Source organism: Carassius gibelio, chromosome B21 (assembly GCF_023724105.1).
Source record: "Carassius gibelio isolate Cgi1373 ecotype wild population from Czech Republic chromosome B21, carGib1.2-hapl.c, whole genome shotgun sequence".
NCBI classification, from domain to species: Eukaryota; Metazoa; Chordata; class Actinopteri; order Cypriniformes; family Cyprinidae; genus Carassius; species Carassius gibelio.
The window spans coordinates 16,163,281-16,183,484 of NC_068416.1; the positions used below are offsets into that span (position 1 = coordinate 16,163,281).

General features: G+C 37.5%; 1 protein-coding gene across 4 annotated transcripts in view; it reads right to left on the minus strand.

Annotated features, from left to right (window-relative positions):
• Nucleotides 1-20,204, minus strand: part of LOC127985868 (cell adhesion molecule 1) — a 296,550-nt gene that overhangs the window by 99,870 nt on the left and 176,476 nt on the right. For 3 of the 4 annotated variants that reach the window (XM_052588075.1, XM_052588074.1, XM_052588072.1), the window contains exon 2: nucleotides 1,663-1,680. The exons of the other annotated variant lie outside the window; for it this stretch is intronic. In XM_052588075.1, the coding sequence (XP_052444035.1) occupies nucleotides 1,663-1,680 (18 nt within the window). The remainder of the gene's footprint in view (nucleotides 1-1,662; nucleotides 1,681-20,204) is intronic. 4 annotated transcript variants of the gene reach the window in all.

A 20,204-nucleotide genomic window follows, 5' to 3' on the forward strand; every position in this document is an offset into this window, starting at 1 on the left:
GATTTAGGTTAAATTAAGATGTTAGTCTTACATTTTTAATTTTTAGGAAACAAATTAAAGAAAAATATATGTTTTATATATATTGTATATATGTTATGTATGTTACTCATAAAAAATATATATTGTGTTTTTTTTTTTTACCCAGTCATTTAAACATAACACATGTCAGAGCTGTAACAACAATACCATGATACCATGATATTTTTTGCTTAAAGTTTTCATGCCGTCAAAATCTCATACCGGCCCATGTCTACATGTAGTTAATTAATATTATTCAGTACTTAAATGCATAATTACACTGTAACATGGTAACCCAAGCTCTTGATTTGATTTTATTGCCCATTTGATTCAATGTTGTTTATTCTGGATATACGGTATATCAGATAATATACTTGCCAAATTTTTAACAAGAAAAAAGGCAACTTTTTAGATGCCATCTTTTTTTTTTTTTTTTTTTTTTTAGCTCAACCATCATGGAATGGAACGCACAGGATTGTGGGATATCAAAGGCAGTGAAGGATACATCTATACTGCCTTCAAAATTTCATCAGAAGAAGGTACCTCCGGAAACAGAAGTAAAGCAGAATTTGTATTTAAACGTGCCTTGATGCCTTCCTGCCTTGGAATGCTGCCCGGATGCAGCCATCATTTCATATATAAAAAAAAAGTTACAAAGCACAACACCTATTGCAATTTATTGGATGGGAGGTGCAGTACAATGTTCCGTCAATGGACTGAAAACAGGCTAGACTAATCGATTCTTGGGATTTAAGAATCAATATCATTTCGTAAAAATGAGAATTGAGTAAAATCAAGAAATTATAATCCATCCCCCCCCCCCAGTCCTAGCATACATAATCACAAATGTTTCAGCATAATTGAACTATACTTAATATGTCATTAAAATTAATCAATGAATTGCAGTGTGCATTATATCTATTTCAAAGCTCCAATCAACACAAATGAACAGGTTAGAAGTACAAGCAGGTACTTATCAAAAAGAAAAGAAATTCAGCCTTGTTGCAATGGATGACATTTTATCACTATGAGCTTTCATGGTGCTTTTGTGTGCAACCTCTCTAAAATAAACATAACATTAGTAATACAATGTCCTTTATACAGTATAAAAGAAAAATCGAAAATATTCTTGTATCTTGAACCCATGCTTGTCTTCAATGAGCCTTAGCCACAAAATGGCAGGAAATAAAATGAGGAAGACCTGAGAGGCGCTGGCAAGACATTGATAGATTGGCGAGTTTGAGTACGGTTTACTAAATGACTTATTTTACTGGCCTCCTTCAAAACACATTCTCCACATTTGAAGAGGAAATGATTGCATATCTGGAGTAAATGTGCTCTGTGAAAATAGGAAATTCAACTGGATGAGACACCGGAGAGAATGAGGTGTAATTTCGGTCCTGAAAGGTGAGAGACAGATGATGTTAGAAGGGACGAGGAAGATGGAGTACAGGAGAGATACAGCACCTGTTCCGGTTGAGGCTGACAGAGAAGAAGTCAGTGAGTCAGAGGCAGAGGAAAGACAAGATGGTTTCGGTTATGACCAGCACTGCTAGCTGTAAAGGACAAGCTATTTGGAAAATGGGAATGGCAATGAAGAAAAAAAAATGAACACGAATACAAGAGGAAAAAAGGAAGTCATACCTGAGAACTGAGCAGCTCCTGTGTGAAAGTGGGAGAGGAAAAGAGAAAATAATTAGGAGGAAGCCATTCACCAATAGACGACCTTCAAAGTGTCATGCAGTCAGAGGAAAGAAAAATAGCACATTTGAAAAAGCCAAGTATTCTCTTGCAAAATCACACAAAAACAAAGAAATAATAAAAATTATATATATATATATATATATATATATATATATATATATATATATATATATATATATATATATATATAGAGAGAGAGAGAGAGAGAGAGAGAGAGAGAGAGAGAGAGAGAGAGAGAGAGAGAGAGAGAGAGAGAGAGAGAGAGAGAGGCAAGTATGTAGTTGTTTAGATTTCACATATGTCTATTTGAAATTTAGTTTGAGCATTTTCAGAGATGTGACTGTGCCGAGAGCAGCCTCACCTCGCCCAGTTCTACGGGAATTTCCCGCTGGCTCTGATGTCTCTATAGTGGTTAAACTTGATATATAAATCTAACTGGCAATCTTTGGTCTCATTAATCTATTATTTGTCCCAGAGCAAACCATTTTGGCTGAGGGCAAAGTCATATGCATAGCTTTACATTTTATATAACTTTAATGCTGTATATCAGAGCCCTGCCATTTTACTTTTAACTGAATTGTTTAGCAACTTTTATGTTGGCTGTTCAGACCATACATGACATGAAGCAAAGTGAAAGAGAATGAGGGGGCAGGATCGGGAAAGGTGACAGGAGACTATTTATCAGTGAGTCCGCGGTAAAGACTTTTACATTGAAAGAGACTGAAACAGGGGTGTAAACAAGGACATTATTTTTAAGAACACTTTGTAAGACACAGTCAACAAATGTACTGAGCAGTGTTTTCTTCAGAAATCACCATTAACAGATGAAAGGATAGTATGACAAAGATATTGGTTTCCTCGGTTGACATTCAAACTAATGTTTTATTGTAAATATGAGACTGAGCTGAAGAATAAATGCTGTAAGTAATCACACTCGCTTAGTTCATCTCATATAATTCCCTAATAAAATAAATAAATAAATACACGGAATTATGTTATAGTTGTTATTATTGAACAAAATCCTAATGAATATAACAATAAGAATCAATGGAGGGAAAGATTCATCATCAGTCCCCTGGCGGAACATTTCTTTAACTCATTCAATGCTTTCTCTTGACACGGCACACTGTGAAACTTCAACATGTCAACAGCACCTGGTCTATCTGCTGCTAAGGCCCCAGATCAGAAGCTTAGCTAATGCACTGCCTCTGGTACACATATAAGAGTTTTAAAAAGCACTTAGAGCCAACATGGCTTTATGAAACTGTGCAATGCGTCACAGTCTGATTAGAAAAACAATTTTCTTATTAGCATTTTCACCAAATTTTCATCTTAGCTAATGTGCTCATTTGCATTCCTCTTCTGGGACTCAATGCAAAGCCATTGAAGATGGATATTTGCGCCTCAGCTTTGCTGAGAGTGTCTGCATGTCAATTGAACTTAAACAACATTAGAGAAAGTACACAGAAATCCAAGCAAATATCCATGGGTGACCACGGCATAAATCATTACCCAGTACCAAACAAAACTCTTGAAATCCAGCCGCTTGCAACAAGACTCTTGATGCAAGATCTAAATATACCTCACAGAGCTTTGCATAGGCTTATAAAACAGCCAGGATTCTTTCATCAACACAATGTTGGCTATAGTGGAAACTAGCCTGGTCTAAGCCAAAGTTTTTTTTTTTTAGTAGAGTAGATTGGTAGAGACTTGGTGCAATGAGGGAATACAATGTGCCTTCTTAAGGATTTTTTGCATGATTTGGTTGAATCACAGGGGACTGGGGCCACCCTTGGATTTAGACCTCTGGAGCACAGACCACATGAACAGGGTTATCCATGTTAAGTAAATGTCAGCAGTCAGAATAACTCTGCATTGGATTTTCAGCCCTAGACTTTGCTGGGCCCCTGACCGGAGAGCCAAGGGACCGCCCAGTTCGTGTCACACTCTCTCCCCTTCTCTTCAGGTGAGGTTAAAATCTCTGACCAGTGCAATGCATTAAACATGAGTTCTCCCACTTGAGAGACGCTCCCTACTCCAAAATGATAGGGACATTAACTTTGGGGTCAGCATGCATGAGCTGCATTAATGAACCTTTGTGTCTCGCTTTATGTGCGCACCAACCCGAGAGCACTTCACATAGTCAAAAGCTTGAAAGCAAGGCATGTTTAAACAAAAATATGCTGTAATAATTGGGAATGTTGTAGCAGAAATGAGTCAAATCAGACAAATCAAAGAGTCTATCAGAGCTGTGTGCATTGAAACATGAGCTGAATTCCTCAGGAAGTCATAAATCAGTTCTAGTGCCACAAGAACCAGGCAAGATAACCAACCAACCAACTTGTTCACACAACAGCTTTCAACATTAACACCAATAGAACAATTATTGACAATTTTAATTCGAAGAAGAGATTGTCAAATTTATTGTTCGTGATTGGAATGCAACGCTGGACATCACATGTAAACCCAGGAGATCAAGTTAAATACTTGCATTGACTTCCCCCCCCCCAGCCAGTGAAACCAGACTGAAATTCCTAAGGGGGAAGGGCTTTAAACCTTTGTCCTCACAGAAAAGTCCTTTGCCAGAGAATGGCAAAGAAACCCTTTTTATCCATTATATATGGACCAGAATGAACTCAAAAAAAAGACTTATGAATGAATCATTCCATTGCTTAACTCCATATTCATTTACGTGTAACCCACATATTTGACTATCATGTATAATCACTTATTGTGTATGTCTTTTGATAACTATAGGATACCTAGTCATGTCTAGTATTGAAATAATCGCATTTTCTTGCTTGATATTGTCCTGACAATCATTTATTTGTAAAATATATCATAATCATGTTATAGGAATCATGTCCAAAATTAGACCCTGTGAGGCAAGGACCACATGCTTGGTAAGATAAACAAATGATTTATGATACCCACCCCAAGAACATATCTGATTGGTCAAGGCAACATTTGAGGGGTGGCCAACAGGAAAGTTTAAATACTTTGGACACGATTAAATCTTGCTTTTAGTTCTAGTCTGCCTGCTGCTATTAGCCATGTCGGCTTTTAGTCTGCTTTTTAGTTCTAGTCTAGCTGCTGCTATTAGCCATGTCGGCTTTTAGTTCCAGCCTTGCTCGTGCTATCAGTCATGCCTGCTCTTAGCTTTTAGCTTGTAGCTTTGCTACCTAGCTTTAGCTTGTAGCATCTAGCCATGCGGTAGTCATCATTGTTCTTTGAGCGCGGTTCCAGCGTGCCTGCCTGCTGCTACTATGAGAAGGAACACAACCTAGTCTCGTCAAACTTTATTTCTTTTCTTTTCCGTTTGAGAGTTTCGTGTTCTGAGTTAAGTTTTGTAACGTCCATTCAACTTCAACCAGCGAACACGACTCTGCACTTTCAGCCAACGCCCAACAACCACGGGCTTCCCAAGACGTCACTTCAGAGACTGAACTTCCAGCCAATCAACGACCTCAGGATAGCCCTTTCACCGAGGCTCCTTCTTCACAGGAGATGCAAGTAACTTTACCTCCAGACTGTGACCTTTACTGGTGTATCTAATATAATTTTAACCTCATTGAGGAACTCAATGCGAGCGCTAATTACGTGATTGATGGTTGTTCATGTTTATGCAATTTAACGTATTGCTGTTAACTTGGGATTTCCATATTTCCATTCTCTTAAACTCATCCTTCCCTAACTTTTGACCTTCCTGCAACTTGTGTGAATGTGTGTGTGCGTGCGTTTATGTTAGATTAGTTTATATGTCTTAGATTTATCTAATAAAGCCTTATTCATATTGAAAAGAGAAGTATCTTGTGTTTTGTGCTTACAAGTTAATGTCTTAAACTGCCGATCTTGTTACTGTGCTAATTGATAGTGTTTTCACTATAGTTTGGATATTAGTATCCAGCGCAGATTTGATGTTAAACGGCTCGTTCACTGAACCGCAGGCGCGTCTCCGTGAACAGCCGTGAAACAGTGATTCTGTTCAAATTCCCTTTAAAATCTTAAATGATTCCCTTTGAGCTAAATTGACCTGTTTCCCTTACAATGTACTGGTACAGAAAAGACATAGATTCATATACAGTAGACTTAAATTAAATTAAATTCAAGTTTATCTGTATAGCACTTTTCACAATGAAAATTGTTGTAAAGCAAATTACAGAAAATTTAAGTTTCTACATTATATTGAAAAGTAGCTTATCAGTAGCTTGACGTCTGTATCATATAGTTAGTAAATAATTAATCAAGCAGACTATGAACACTATCAATGCAATGATTATATGTTGCAATCAAACATATACTTCTTAGCTATATAGACATCTAAAAAAATGTATGTTATGGTAATTCTTATCAGTAACAATGACCCTTAAAAGAATAAAAAGTTCTTCCTTTATTACAGCAAATTTGAAATAATTTTAATGAAAGTATCGACATTTCCCTTCTGAAAAAAGTGATAAATAGATAAAATAAAATAATTACAGGTATACACCTTAAATCACACTTTATTATTTTAATTAATGTTTTAATGATATCAAATGAAAACTCCACAACTTTTATTTTTGGCAAAGTTCTGCACAACAGAGGTATACTAATGTATAACATGGACAAACATAATATTCCTTAAAAATGTTTAAATAAATTAATTATTATAAATAATATTATTATTGTTGTTATTATAACTTAGAAAAAAATTGTACTTGTAAAGTTGTCATAATTTCAAGTTAAATCAAACTTTTCTTTTGATTTACTCAAACAATACTAATGTATAACATGGACAAACATAATATTCCTTAAAAATGTTTAAATAAATTATTATAAATAATATAATTGTTGTTGTTATTATAACTTTGAAGAAAATTGTACTTGTAAAGTTGTCATAATTTCAAGTTAAATCAAACTTTTATTTTGATTTACTCAAACAATACTAATGTATAACATGGACAAACATAATATTCCTTAAAAATGTTTAAATAAATTAATTATTATAAAAATTTTATTATTGTTGTTACTATTATAACTGAAGTAAATTGTACTTGTATGACATTCCCTCTGCATCATGGAAATCATACTGCCTTAACTTATAACTTGTTATAAATGTGACACAGCATCATCTGCACAGAGGGATTGTGTCTGCAAATATGACTGAACATGTTGGATTTATTGCCTGCTTTTGCAGCCACTTTGCCTGACCTATATGACCTATATAACCTTACACTACAGATCACTCCTTACCAGCTGCCACACACAAAGGTTTGCACAAAATCATCGTCTTTATCAAAACCTAGAAACCTGCTGCTCATGAGGTATTAAATTAAACATGATAAGTGGATCCATTAAAGCCCAATTATCAGTAATCTGTAAACGCGAACATTAGAAAAGCTTTTTCCAGCTAAAAATGTCACTGGACAAAAACAGTCGGATTCATGGACTTCAAAGTCAGCGACAAAGTGCAAGTGTTTCTAAGGATCAAGTCTTTGTCCTGTCAGGCTGCTTTAGTCAGAGAGGATTGAAGCGTGTGTACCTGAGCCATAATAGGGAGGGATTTATTGTCTGTCTGCCGGGCGGTGATTAGACACCGCTGCTGCCACTCTGATAAGCCCCGCTGATGGGAACAGACACTCCAGTGTCCTAAAACCACCTTGGAGGAGCCAGAGAGAGAGGTCACATCTGGCGGATCCCACCATCCGCCTCTAACTTTGAAGTGACTTTTGAGGTTTTCTTAAACTTTGGGGACACTTACCACTTCTTCACAGGAGTGAGGCTCATTAAGCAAAAAAAGGAATCATAGCTCCGATATTTTAGAATTCAAGATCCAGCAGGTCTGTTTACACAGATTAATTTCCTTCTGCTTTGGGGAATCCAGCATTGCTTTCTGACATTACACAGCACATTCATGAGAAGATTCCATGTGGCCAGCCAGAAATGTGTGCCAGATAACCTGACATGAACAGTTTGATATTTTCAAAAATTCTTTAAAAACAACTGCTGAATTTCCATGCTGGCCAGCACTGCCACGGTTTAACTAATAATTATAAAAAATGAAAAAAAAAAAAACTAAAATAAAAATAACATGTATTTATCAAAATTATCACCATGTTCTGACCGCCAAAGCTGCCCTCTTAGTCCACTACTTTTTACAATCGTTTTGGAACCTCTTGCTTCAATTATTAGAGAGGAACCAAGAATTAAAGGTGTATTTGCAGGGGAAAAAGAACATCAATTACTGTTATATGCCAATGACATATTGCTAGTAGTTAAGGACCCTGCATGCTCCTAACCAGTACTCCTTATGATTGAATCTTATTTTTTTCAGGATATAAAATCAACTGGTATATGCCAGTATCAGCAGTGCGTTTTTCTTCCTTAGTCAGTGCATTGAAGTTTAAATGGATGCATAAAGGGATTAGATATTTAGTTATCCACCTAAGGCCTGATTTAGAGAATATACTGAATTTGAATATGGTACCTTCCTTGCAGAAAATACAAACAAAATTAGATAGCTGGAAGAAAATAATGTTAAGTTTGTGAGGAATTATTATACAATAAAGATGACCATAGCACCACAGTTCAATTACATATCTGGGATGGTCCCGGTTACTATGCCTCACCAGATATATAAGCGAAATAATGCTATGATTAAGAATTTTTTGTGGGAAGGTAAATTTAACACAAATTCATTACACTACCATTCAATACACTATGTGTTCTTAATACTAAATTCAATGCAAGGATGCATTAAATTTAGGAGACTTTTTTCAAAAGTATCTTGATATGAATATTTGTCACATTTATGTTCTCATCAGCTTTAGATTTTCCTGTGTTTCTGTTGTTCCTTTGACCTAGTTTCACTTAGTTCCTGATTAGTTCATTCTGTTCACCTGTGTTGATTATTCATCTTGTCTGCTCCTTTGTTTACATGTCCTTATAAACCCTCATTTTCATTCTGTTTTTCCTCTAGGATTAATGTTTTGAAATGGAAGATGTGTGTTGATGCTATTAAACTCTCCAATTCTTTTTTGCTGAAGTTGGAATTAAAGACCATAAACGTTTACTCCTTCGTCATGTGCTTTCTATAACCACATACCGTGACAATATTTAAATATTAAAATTCTAAATTATTAAATCAATTAATAATAATAATAATAATAATAATAAAGTTGTAGTATTTAGTAGAATTTTTATATAACAACAACAAAAACTATTCATAAATAAAATAGCCTATACTATTTTTGTGGCAGTGCTTTTATATGAGCACAACAACAACCAAATAAATAAATAAATATAAGCTTACATTATAATATATATTTCAATCATATATAACATTTCAATTCATTTTTCAAAATAGACTTTTGTCTGAATAACATTATATAACATCGGTTTCATAAACTTTTGAATGGTGGTGTATAACAAAAATAATTGGTTGTTTACCAACTAGTCAGTCCTAATGGATGGTAAATCAGGATGTCTTTCAGGAGTTGACATGTCATCAGGCCATGGATGTTTAGGCAGTAATTCAGGGCACTGATGGAGGACTGTGAGCAGATGTACATACCCACAGACATGCAGCTTCTAGCCTGACCTGCTGAGCCTTCATGTAATTAAAAGGTTAGGAGAGCTGAGTCATATTTTCATCTCAAAAGGGATTTGATGGAAAGGGCATGGTTGTGTGGCCTAGCACGATACTCACAACACACAGATTGACCTTCACATTCATTCCTTTCTGAACAGCATGCCAAAGAGACCAATTGAACACCTCTACACAACACACCAGGAGGCCACAAGGATCGTGAAGCTATCTTCTTTTTTTTTTCAGACAATCAGAATCTGATTAGAAATCCATGAAAAGAGGTGACATTTACATTCGTCACACTTTTGTCACAAATTTAAGGCAAGTTAAAGAGACAGAATAGAAAAGGAGAACGACAATGATAAGACCTGAATACCAACACTGCTGCTATTAAGATGTTCAAAAGCAGATCTGAATGTTACAGCCAGCCGGTGAAAACACCTTCAGACGAAAGCCATCAGGTGTTTGGGGACAGAACGGGGGCGAGACAGAGAACTGATACAGCAAAGGGACAGTTGGGGTGGACACAGACGAGACCTAGAGACCAGACAGGGAATGCTACCATTAATTTTGAATGAGAGGCACAGATCTCCAGTAATTGCTATCTGATAGCACACCCAGCAACTCTTCAATCTCAGGGCATATCTCTGTGGGATCACCTGAGGTAAAGTGACCCCTCATAACTTAGAAGTCACTCCATTTACGAAGGACTCAATAAAATCACAACAAGAACCTTAGAGGTCATCTATATGTTAGTGTACTCAAACAGCCAGGAAAACAGACCAAAAGTACTGACGACTCATGATGCATGACAAAAACATTCACCCAACTAAATTCTCCCTGGAATTAACAAATGTGAAGTAACTAAATCATACTGGCAATTTCTTTTAAAAAGAAACAGGCTATTTGAAACGTCTTGTTTTAATAGGAAATGTGTCAAAATAGTTGCCCACAAGGATGTATGACAGTAGAAACTGAACTATTGCAAATATGAATGGTGAATGGACTCTTCCGTAACTAATTAGCTCATGAGAATCGTGCAAAAGCAGTGAGTAGTGTTACTTCCTGCTGTTTACAAATCACCTTTTGATTGGAATGTCAGTCACGTAATTTAAATAAGGGTCCTTCAACCAAAACCAAAACAAATAAATAATTAAATTATAAAAAGTACCATTTCACACAAAATCAGAACTGCACTCTGAACAGCTGACCCACTAGAGGCCGAGGACAATTTTTTTTGGCTGTTATTAGTGAACGGAAAGGTCGGTGTTTTGGAATGAAAAGGTTATAATCATAACACATACTAAAATGAAAAACAAACCTTTGAAATGTTGGCTTCTCCAAAACAGAGAAGGACGAGGTAATTTTTTGGTCTCTGTAGCCTACACTTTTTTTTTTTTTTTTGCCAGAAATAAGAAACACATGTTGGGGGTTGCCACAGTGTGATAGAATTGTGCAGCTAACATACTTTCTGGATGTGAGAGAAACAGGCTTTTTAAAGGTTCCCAAGTCTCTAAAAATGGATTCCATCTTTGCCACTTACTCGAAGTTGGCACTCTGCTTTAAGACTATAAGGTTCCTCCAATGCGAGCAAGAGAAGCGGCCTGCATACAATTAACCCCCCCCCCCTCCCCCCAAAAATACCCCCCCCCCCCATGTACAAAACCTGTTTGGATTTTGATTTCGGAGAATGTTTTTTGAAGAACAAAACCACAAACTTTAATAAAACATAACCAAACTTAAATAAATAAATAAAAATAAAAATAGAAAACACATAAAAAAAATGTATTTAGAGTTCATAGAGGTTTGGAATTACATGAGAGTAAACTAGTTCATACCGAAAACCTGTGTAAATTTTTGTTACGATATTAATTTTTAATATACCGCCATACCGATGTATTTAATTATTCAACGTTCCGAACGAACGTTATGCTGTGCTGAGGCCGCGCGACACTGTTACGTTATAACGCCTGTTTCACACATACTCCGTTTGCAGTGCATATGCGTTGCGTATTTTTTTTACGCACCCATGTTAACGGATTCCAACGTTCATGCTGCACGAGGTTGCGGTCCATCAGTGCGTTCAAGGAGCGTACCGATGTATTTAATTACTCAACGTTCCGAACGAACGTTATGCTGTGCTGAGGCCGCGCGACACTGTTACGTTATAACGCCTGTTTCACACATACTCCGTTTGCAGTGCATATGCGTTGCATATTTTTTTACGCACCCATGTTAACGGATTCCAGCGTTCATGCTGCACGAGGTTGCGGTCCATCAGTGCGTTCAAGGAGCGTACCGATGTATTTAATTACTCAACGTTCCGAACGAACGGTATGCTGTGCTGAGGCCGCGCGACACTGTTACGTTATAACGCCTGTTTCACACATACTCAGTTTGCAGTGCATATGAGTTGCGTATGTTTTTTACGCACCCATGTTAACAGATTCCAACGTTAATGCTGCACGAGGTTGCGGTCCATCAGTGCGTTCAAGGAGCGGTGTATCTGCATCAGTGCAGTGATAGTTTACGTACAGAGTCTATTTTTACTGTGCTGCAGGCGCTGAAGTATAGTGGAAGCGCATTGTTTACGGGAAAAATGAACATGGATCCGTAGTGTATCAGTAGCGGACTGCAAACGCGGCCTGTGTGAAAGCACAATGAGTCCGTGCTGTGGACTGCATTTGCACTGCAGATGGAGTATGGGAAGATGGATGCTGAAGAACTAGTAGAACAAAAAGAGGAGCCGGGTCTGTTGCTTGTAGGTTTTTTGGTTTCCAAAAATCCGTCGTCAACCAAACAACCATTTTATGCAAGTGCTGTCGGGCTAAAAGCACGTCTTGGAATATCAACCAGCAGAAAATGCATTGTACACCTGATTATGAATAAAAAAAAAAACGTCATAAAAAAAAACAAAAACTGATATACATTTTTGTTCAAACCGCCCAGCACTAGAGTAAACTATCTCTTTAGTGTGTAAATGTAGGTGCAGATATGGATTTTTAACTAATAAGATTCCACTTTGGGCGGAACTACCTATTAACAAACCAAGCAACTCCCAAAATATCCTGTTGCTTTTCACGTCTGGTTACGACAAAGGGTTAAGATCAAAAGATGGGAACTGTCGGTGAAAAGATGAATGGCTAATATAGAGATTAAAAGTTAAAACAATCTCACGATATTCTGATGCTTTAGTGACTACGCTTGGATGCTTGAGAGACTACACATTGAATTCAGCCTGTCTGTCTGTTTGCCTTTGTTGGTTTTTCCCCCTTGCTCTCAGGTCTAGCTTTTTACTTAATTAAATCAGCCAAACCCTCATATCAGATATCCTTTAACGGAATACTAAAGCATATCCATTCCCTAATGCCATTATAGTGAGCGGAGGACAGGCAGATGCTTTAATCCCTGGATCAGCCTACACAAAAGAAGGAGAGGTCGCCAGTCTGCCATTAGCCACATATTTGCTCCTGGGCTGGAAACACTAACCTGAAGCACAGATTCTGCACCAATGACAGATATGACAGGCTCTCCCTGGGATGCTCACCAGATGAAAAACTCCTTTTTCAGTAGTTGCAGAGCAATGACTGATGTTTTGACATGGCACAGCGGTGCCCCTATTTACCATGTTTCTTCTTCTCCATACCACATTGGTTGCGGCAAAATGCGGCCAAAATGAAGTTGTCATAGTAAACAGCACTGAAAGCATTGAAACCAGTCATAAAAAGAGACAGACTTAATGTGATAAAATCGGAACCAAAGCAGCTAAATTGATTTAATGTGGTTGGATTTTTTATTTACGTTCTACTTTAGCTTCAATCTGTGTATAACATGCCCCCCCCCCCTAAATTGCATAGAGAAGGCAACATGCTGCAGATACTGCACTGTAGTAGTGTGTACTGCACTTAAATATTTTACAGTTATCTAAATGTAGCACGCATCTCAATAAAAGAAAAAGGAAGTCACTTTTGAAAATGGTACAGTAGAATTACACTTTCACAGGTCAACTCTTCGACTTCGGACACTTTTATGTTGAAGGGGTGTATTATAACTAAACAGATTTCCACATTGTAATTATCTGCCATGCTTTCAATGTTTACCACTTTCTTTCCTCAAATGCCTTTATGCATAGTTTTTGTTATTTCATTCTTATTTTTGGACACCGACTTTCAGGATTAAACTATCCATAATAAAAGTATGATGCACTAAACAAACCTTTCAATATTTATTGTGTGAAAATACCTCCACCACAATGAACAATTCTAAATTTGTCAAGTGTTAAAATATTTCATTGTTTGTATTTGGAATACAGAAAATCATTTTATATTATGCAGTTACTGTGGTGAGACAATAACTTTTGATAAACTAACAAGTTAACTGACTAGTGAGATTATGAAAAGTGTGTTATAAAGACTACTGACGCAAAAGTGATTTGTAACTTTGTAACTTTCAGTAAGATAACTAACTAACTAACTAACTAGTGAGAGTTATTTAGCTAGTTAGTATAACTTGTGACTTTATAATTTTGATAATCTAACTAGCTAACTAACTATAGAGATGATGAAAAATAAGTTATAAGGTCTTTTGAGCCAAAAGTGTCCTTACTTCAGTGGTATCGTATTGTGAGGTAGTTGCCAATATTCTATTCTATTTTGTGTGTCACAATCTGTATGGCAGAACACACCAACTTTCAGAAAAGTAGTGGAGAAGATAAAAGTATGCACATGGGTAGATGCCCTAGAAAGCACAAGTGTATTCCACTCTCACAGCCCATCTATGCGGTCGGGTGCCTAGCTGTATGGAAAACCCTACTGAGCCTCAGGCCCATTACGGGTGCACCCGACAACCCCGGCATAATCTGCTCATTTGCGAGGTCATCACAAATCATTATACAGTAGGGTTCCATTCGTCTGACATAAATACATGACCCCAGAGAACTGCTCAGCCCCCTCTTCCCTGTCTCTCTTCCTCAATCACTGACTTTCCTACCTCTCTCCCACTTTTTATATGAGTCTAGAAAAGCGTGTAATTAAATCTGCAGAGATTGCATGAGCAAGAACAAGCGATGCAGTCAGGCAGAATATGTGCATTCCTGTACAGTGGGATAAACAGAGGCATGATGAAAGACGGAAAGGTTTGCTCTGTATCTGACAAGGCAAAAGAGACATTCTCGCAGCTCCAAAGCACACACACAAGGGATTTTCCCACTGCGCTGCGTCAAAAACCGGGTACACTCATTTTTTCCGCAGCAAGGACATTTTACACATTCCCATTTTGCGTTTCTACTCATCTCGAGTCCTCAAATCCCCTGTAGAAAAATATAGTGTGCCAAAAGTGATAAAGCACTTGTACATATTCCATAGTCTATGTTGTCAGATGCGCAAGGGAGGAATGAGCTGTGAACAAAGCGATTTGCTTCAGTGATTTGTAAACAAAGCAAGTATATGTTCATCAGTTTAATTGAAAACAAAAAAAGATCATTAGGAAGGTTGCGCAGACATTCATTTCATCCAGGGAGTCAGTGATGCAGATGGGATGGCAGTGTGCTCTGCCTCTAAAATCGCCTTAGGTTCCCGTAGCACTTATATAAGTAACTCAGAGCTCTGCAGGGAGCGCGTACAGAGCATCGAAGAATGCAATGGCACCAAAGGCTGACAACGCATTGTTTTTAGAGTCCCATACATAATTAAAAACAATGCGAGCTGTTTCCATAAAAACGGAGGATGCTCTGACGCAGATCTTCTCCAGCCTTTGGCACTACCTCAAACAAACCGTTGTTTTGGTATCATGGCACCTGTGATGACATATAGAACGTTCCCTTCACTTTGATGCCTGTGGAGAAATGACAAAAATGTCCTCCGAATAATCTCCAGCGTGCATCTGTTACATTTCTATTCCTAAAACTGTCTGATAGGATGACACAAAATCCCTCCCTGAGGCATTGAGCTATATTTTTCCTCTTTCAGAAGGGTGAGAGAGAGAGGTAGGTTGTGTATTCTGGCTGGAAAAGGGGCAGCTGCTCCTTCAGGAGCCATCATTCATCATCCTCTCAGATGGTCTTCATCTCCTCCTGCCGCACTCGAGGCTAAAACACATTTACCTAAAAGGATTTCTGCAAGCTAAGGTGCTAAAGCCCAACTTCGTAGGGGTAGAAACCCAACAGCATGCTACCGGATACTTGACCCAAACTTTCCATGTGGTGCGACGAACTGCTGATGCAGCATTGCTGTCAAACGCATTTAGAGCGGGTGCCCGAAACAACGGAAATTAATTGTCAGCTGTTGTTTTAAACCGCCCCAAGTTTTCAATGAATCTTCTGACATTTAGCTACAAACGAACTGATTAAGGAGAAAAGGTTACATCGGAACTGAAGCTTTCGGATGGAATCGAGCTAGAATCACATGACAGCTTTGTTATTTAGATGGAAATGTGACTTTGAATGAAGAACAAATATATCGCTCTCAAGACTCAACCAGTCATGTGAACAAATAGTCCCACTACTCTGCATCCCATCATTCCACCCAGAGGGCTGATTGTGCTTGCTTGCTGGATTCATCTGAAGTGCTGCTTCATTGCTATTATACAGGCAGGATTTTTCAACAATATTGTGCTCCCAGCCTGAGGTTAGCCTCTGAAAATTGAACTCTTATGAACACCCGGTTTCAGCAAGGATACCAAGGCAACAGGGTTAAAGATTGTGTTAGTTGCAAGACAGAAATGGAGCTCTTTGAGAAAGGATTGCATGCCAGTCAAACCTAAGGCTAAAGGATATCTATGGTGGCCTTCAGCTGAATCACTAATTCAGTTTGTGTTTATTTGTAGGGATACACAGTTATGGAAGATGAGCCTAATGCGGATGATGATAACAATAATAAAAAACATTTCGGTCCAATATGATAACAAAAAAGATAATCATTCTGGGATTCTACTTTACAATTAGCTTAACACATTAAACATCATAAATAAATTATTATAGCAAATATTAATCTACAGTAGGTTTGTTTATAAATATTCTTTTTATTCATGTTTCGTCATAAAACATTTTACAACTCAAAGTTAAAAATGTATATGTTAAAATGTTCATTGGGATCACGTTATTTGATTATCACTATTATTAGTATTTCACTACAAACATCTAGAAGCTCATTTTAAAGCGTTAGGACGTGTTAAATGGGTACCATGGCTTTGCCATTATTGTCTATATAGGCAGAATATAGGTATTTTGTTTTTTATCACTTGCTGGTGCAATGGTGCAACAATAACTGGTCGTTTAGATGTACAATTTCGGCTGGCGTGAGCATAAGTGTTAACAGGTTCCATTGCCATGTAAAGCAATATTAAGAGTGGGCAGTTTGCACACATGCCTCTGCAGACCAAATTGGCTTATCCATACTGTCAAAGGCAATAACATGAGCACTGGTCTGTTATCCATTTTGAGCAGCATAAGGTTTATTTTCATGGAAAACTGTCATGGGCCGATATCCATTCTTGTCTGGGAGACAGAATCGTCAGACACAGGTGCCACTAATCAATGGTGTCCACATGACATTACTGTGTGCACCTGCCATATTGGCACATTATACCACTCCATAATTCAATTTGCCACTCTATCCCATTTCCATTAACTGTCATATTTACATCAGCCTCCATTGGAAAACACACTCCAACTTGGAATGGGGAGGAAAGGCAGGAAACGGAAAACGGTTGGAGGAATAAGCGACAGAAAAACAAGTGACGTCTCAATCAGAAAGAGACCCAGTATCATTTGGAATTGGATTATGGGGGGAAGTCAATACCAAACAAACAGCTTTTCCAGTTAAAGCTTAACTTACAAAAGGTATTAAGATTAGAGCGGGTGATAAAAACTGAGCGATTCAGTATGTCTTTTGTCTTGGGATTGTTGGCGGAAAGAGTGCCAGCATCAGTTTGAGGCGATTTTAGTTGGATTTCCATATACTGTGCCGCAAGCCGAATGGATTTTTTTCCAGTGTTCCCTTCCTGGAGTCTATGGGGGAGACTTAGAAGGGATCTGGCAGATTGCAAACGTAAACGCTAAGTGACTGATAAGGTGTCAGTGTTTGACAACGCTGCAGATTGCTTACATAACCCACGTCTGAAGTGTCATTCCTCCTCCTTTCTCCTCTCTCGCACTTCATCTCTCGTCTTCCCGTCTCAATATAGAGTGAGAGGGTGAAAAACAGCTTCATCTTCCTCTAGCCACAAATCAGCTCGGTGACCAGAGCTCATCTTTTCTAATGTCATCTCTTTTTATCTGGTGCTGACACACACCCAAGTGCACCACGGGCCATTTGTCCCAATAAAGGTCATGCTGGTGTGGATAACACTCATTTCCTGGTTTTAAGTCTTGTGTTAAAATACGCTAAAATTGGAGCAATGTGGCTACAATGCAGCTTTGTCTCAAGTCATAAATATTCTGCATGGGTTTCTTCTTTTCTTTTCTGATTCTCACTTTTTCTAGTCTCTCTCCACTTGCTCTCACCTGCTCTTCCCCCACGCTGCACCTGGGCTCCTTGGAAACACGATCTTGGGATTGCATCCCAGGGTAGTAACATCCATCAACTCTGACACCAATCACCAGAAACCCCACAAAATGCTTCCTCTAATTTGTTTGCTATTTCATGTCTTTCAGTAAAGCCTCCATCACGCATGTCACAACCACCTGCTAACTATTCCATACAGTAGGGAAGGGGAAGGAGGGTATATAATCAATATATAAACACATAAAATATATAAACAGCTAATTGCTAATCTTCAGCTATTATTTTTACCCACCAAATGCCATTCTAAAGCACAGAGCACTGCTTACACATACTTCTGCTACAAAGCAACTCCATTTGTGGGAAAAGTAAAACACATTGTGACTGAATTCAAAGTGTGCAAATCTTTTAAAGGTCCAACTATATACGTTCTCGGTCTTATTGTGCGCAATTTATCAGCATTTCCAAAGAAATTAATGGTGTGTTTGTTTATTTTCTTCTGAACATCATTCCAGCATCTATGGCTATATTCATGGGGGGTAATTCATATTCATGATTTATTTATCTTCTATGTTTGTTCATATACACTACCATTCCAAAGTTTAGGGTTTGTAAAAAAAAAATTAATGTTTATGAAAGTCTCTTCAAGGCTGCATTTATTAAATAAATAAAAAACATTAAAAATGGCAATATTCTGAAGTATTATAACAATTTAAAACTGTTTAATATTTTATCATTTCAATTTTCTGTGCTTCAGAAATAATTATTATGCTGATTTAGTGCTCAGGAAACCTTTTTCATTTTATTTTTTATCAATGTTGAAAACGGCTGCTTTTTTATTAATAGAAAGTTTAAAAGACCAGTTTTTAATTGAAAATCTTTAGTAACATTATAAATGTATTTACTCTCACTTTTGATAAATTTTATTCATCCTTGATAATTGAAGAAATAAAGTATTGTGTATACAGTATAATTCATGCTCATTCATAAAACATGTACCTATGCTAATTTACCCAACTTGAAATATTAAAAATAAAGGATATACATATTAACAATATTCAGCTTACTCATATTTAACACAGTTTAATGATGTTAATGTAACCAAAGTTATGGCAAACAATGATAGATTTGAGAATGAAGCATTACCACTGAGATACTCAAGGGTGGACTTGACCTTCAGCCTCATATCCCGATTAAAGAGCCTCTTTAAAAGTGCTTGCCAGAAGTGTTTTGGGAAGGAAGTAGTCCACCATAATCAACTGCGAACACCATTCTGAGAAGAAACATCTACTTTTCATGAACAAAACAATTCCCGATTGAGTAAATCAAGCTTTTTCCATTTATTTTCTTGTAAGTGCTGCTTGCTAAGACAATCACTTTTATTTATGCTTTTTATGTACTTAGCAATTTGAACATACCCCTAAACTCAAATATGACAGTAACTAATAAATAACGTCTCCGAGCATCTTAAAACCACATAGCAATCACTTGTGTCACATTACAGGACTGCAAGGCTTCCAAACACAGTTTAATTTAAAGGCTTAGATTATTGTATAAAAATAGGCTAATCCTAAATCTGAGATGTAAAAATGTATTCAAATACACTGAAAATGGCCAGTGTTATTTTAGAATCATTGAGATACTATTATTTTTTATTTTAGTCAGCTGAAATACAGCAAAATTTGGGTTCTAATATTTTATTTTATTTCAGTGATTATTTCAAATACTAAAAACATACTGATATGGTTTTACTTTTAGTTCACTATAAAACCCCTAGAAATTATATTTCTGATAGTTGCGTATAAAAAGGTAGACATTTACATGAATTTAATCAAAGCTTTAAGATTAATTTATTCTTGTGGAACTGCTGTTGGTGATACTGTAGTAAACAATAATCAGAAGACTGGGCAATTCAGAGGGAAACGTACAAAGTGCTATCCTTAGACGACAGAGCATGGATCCCTAAAGAAAGTCCAGTGTTTCACATTAGCAGTGCTGTAACCCCCAGTGTCCATATTCATCAGAAATGATTGCTTGTGTAAGGCTTAGCCAGCCGCTCACACACATCTCGAGCTCGCAGCACCAGGGCAGGGGTTGGCTGATGCAATCGAGCTCAGTTCTCTCCCTGTCGGGGAATCTTCGCTGTTTGTGTGTATTTGAGCAGAGCGCTGGGAATCTGACAGTGGTCTGACATTGCAGTGGTCTTCTGCTAGAAACGCCCCCACCTCCTCCAACCTCCATCTCCCGCCCGTCCTTGAGACCCAAACAAAACATCCAGTGCTGAATTTTAGTCAATCACACGTCAACATGTGCTCGGCTCCTGACAAGACACGCCACCACATGCTAATGGCTTTCACCTGAGCCTCTGACAGTGCCTCTCACTCCCTGCAGACCAGGGAACCTCATTTCAATGGCAC